The 2005-nt window shown below is 40.8% G+C and overlaps 1 protein-coding gene across 1 annotated transcript in view; it reads left to right on the top strand.

Moving 5' to 3' along the window:
• LOC107629431 (UDP-glucuronate 4-epimerase 6) overlaps positions 1 to 1462 on the top strand; it is a gene marked incomplete in the record, with an annotated part of 2043 nt that extends 581 nt beyond the window's left edge. The window contains 1 exon segment of the mRNA XM_016332224.2: positions 1 to 1462. Within this exon segment, the coding sequence (XP_016187710.1) occupies positions 1 to 850 (850 nt within the window).

The raw sequence follows: 2005 nt of genomic DNA, 5'->3' as shown, positions 1-2005 counted from the left end.
AAACGACAAGCCGTTACTCATCAAGCTCTTCGACGTCGTTCCGTTCACGCACGTGCTTCACCTAGCTGCGCAAGCCGGAGTTCGTTACGCCATGCAGAACCCGCAATCCTACGTGGCATCCAACATCGCGGGATTCGTAAACCTTCTAGAAGTTTCCAAGGAAGTGAACCCCCAACCTGCCATTGTTTGGGCCTCTTCCAGCTCCGTCTACGGACTCAACACCGAGAACCCTTTCTCGGAGCTCCACCGTACGGACCAGCCTGCGAGCCTCTACGCCGCCACGAAGAAAGCCGGCGAGGAGATCGCGCACACGTACAACCACATCTATGGACTCTCCCTCACCGGATTAAGGTTCTTCACGGTGTATGGACCTTGGGGGAGACCTGACATGGCTTACTTCTTCTTCACGAAGGACATACTTCAGGGGAAGACCATTGATGTCTATCAGACGCAGGAGGACAAGGAGGTGGCGCGTGACTTCACGTACATAGATGACGTGGTGAAGGGGTGCCTGGGAGCGCTGGACACTGCAGAGAAGAGTACCGGGAGCGGTGGGAAGAAGCGGGGACCGGCGCAACTTAGGGTTTACAACCTTGGGAACACGTCGCCGGTGCCGGTGGGGAAGTTGGTTGCTATATTAGAAGGGTTGCTGAACGTGAAGGCAAAGAAGCACGTGATTAAGATGCCACGAAACGGCGACGTTCCGTTCACGCACGCTAATGTGAGCTTAGCTAATCAAGATTTTGGATATAAGCCCACCACTGACCTTGCCGCCGGTCTCAGAAAGTTCGTTAAGTGGTACGTTGGCTATTATGGTGTTCAATTAGGGGCAAAAAAGGGAAATAATTAGTCACTGAAAATTTATTTTTTCTATAATGTGATTATACTTGATTTTTATAGAAGTATGCCATGAGTATATAAATGTTTGTAAACAGATAAATCATACAAACATTTCTATCGAAACAGGACTGGTTGATTGAACTTTTTTTTTAATTATTATTTTTATTTGTTTTTATATGGAATTATTGTGATTTTTTGTTGGGGGAGAGAAAGGTGGTGCTGGTGGTGAGAGTTATGTGTTGTGTGGTCCAGTCCATAGTTTGAAGCGTGAATCATGGAGGAGATGAGATGATGAGAGAGGATTGATTGATACATATATATAAATGTGGAGTGTAGAAGGAGGAGACAAAGTTAATGTGAGATAAAACAGAAAGCAAACGCAAGAAAGGACGAAGGACGATGAGCCAAGGAAAAGCCAAGTGTATATGTTTCTGTCTGTGAGCTGGAATAATGAAGAGGTGGGGTACCCTTCCTATGTTATGGATCGTGTAATAATTTCCATGTTTTTTAATCTGATTGCTATGTATACATAAAATAAATTTTGATGAGTCAAAAAAAAAAAAAAAGAAAAAAAAAACAAATTGTGATGAAATTTACAGGATCTGCTTCTGGCCTGGTTGCATTAGAATGTCATTTGGCTCAATTTTCCATGTGTCAGTAACAGAGTATTTGTACAAGCACCAATTGGAAGGAAAAGTAGTCAAGGAATTAACAGAACTAACTGAATCACTCATGATTAATAACTGCTATACGTACACCATTATTCAATTTATCTACTTCATATATAGTTGCCTCCTTAGACGATAGATTAATTAAGGATGAAGGATATTTTTTTTAATTTATTAAAAATTAAAAATAATTAATAAAACTTAGCTTATAAAAGGCGTTCAGTTTACCCCCGCACACTTTCATATCAACGATGATCAAGATACAAAGCTTTTCTACTTTAAAACATCGAAGGCGTGTTTCTCATTATGAACAGAACATATATATGTCAGTTCATCATATTTTTCGTATATAGCTATAACCTTAAGCATTTATGGACCATGATGTTTATATTCATTCTTAATTAATCGACCATAAGGAGACCACTATCATCATCAATTCATCATCTTAAATTGAGGTATTCTATTTTAGCCTGGTTCTATTCTTGACATATACTCAC

The sequence above is a fragment of the Arachis ipaensis genome, chromosome B03 (genome assembly GCF_000816755.2).
Source record: "Arachis ipaensis cultivar K30076 chromosome B03, Araip1.1, whole genome shotgun sequence".
Classification (NCBI taxonomy): domain Eukaryota; kingdom Viridiplantae; phylum Streptophyta; class Magnoliopsida; order Fabales; family Fabaceae; genus Arachis; species Arachis ipaensis.
The sequence above is the reverse complement of the archived record's forward strand: the minus strand, read 5'-3'. Positions and strand labels throughout refer to the sequence as shown.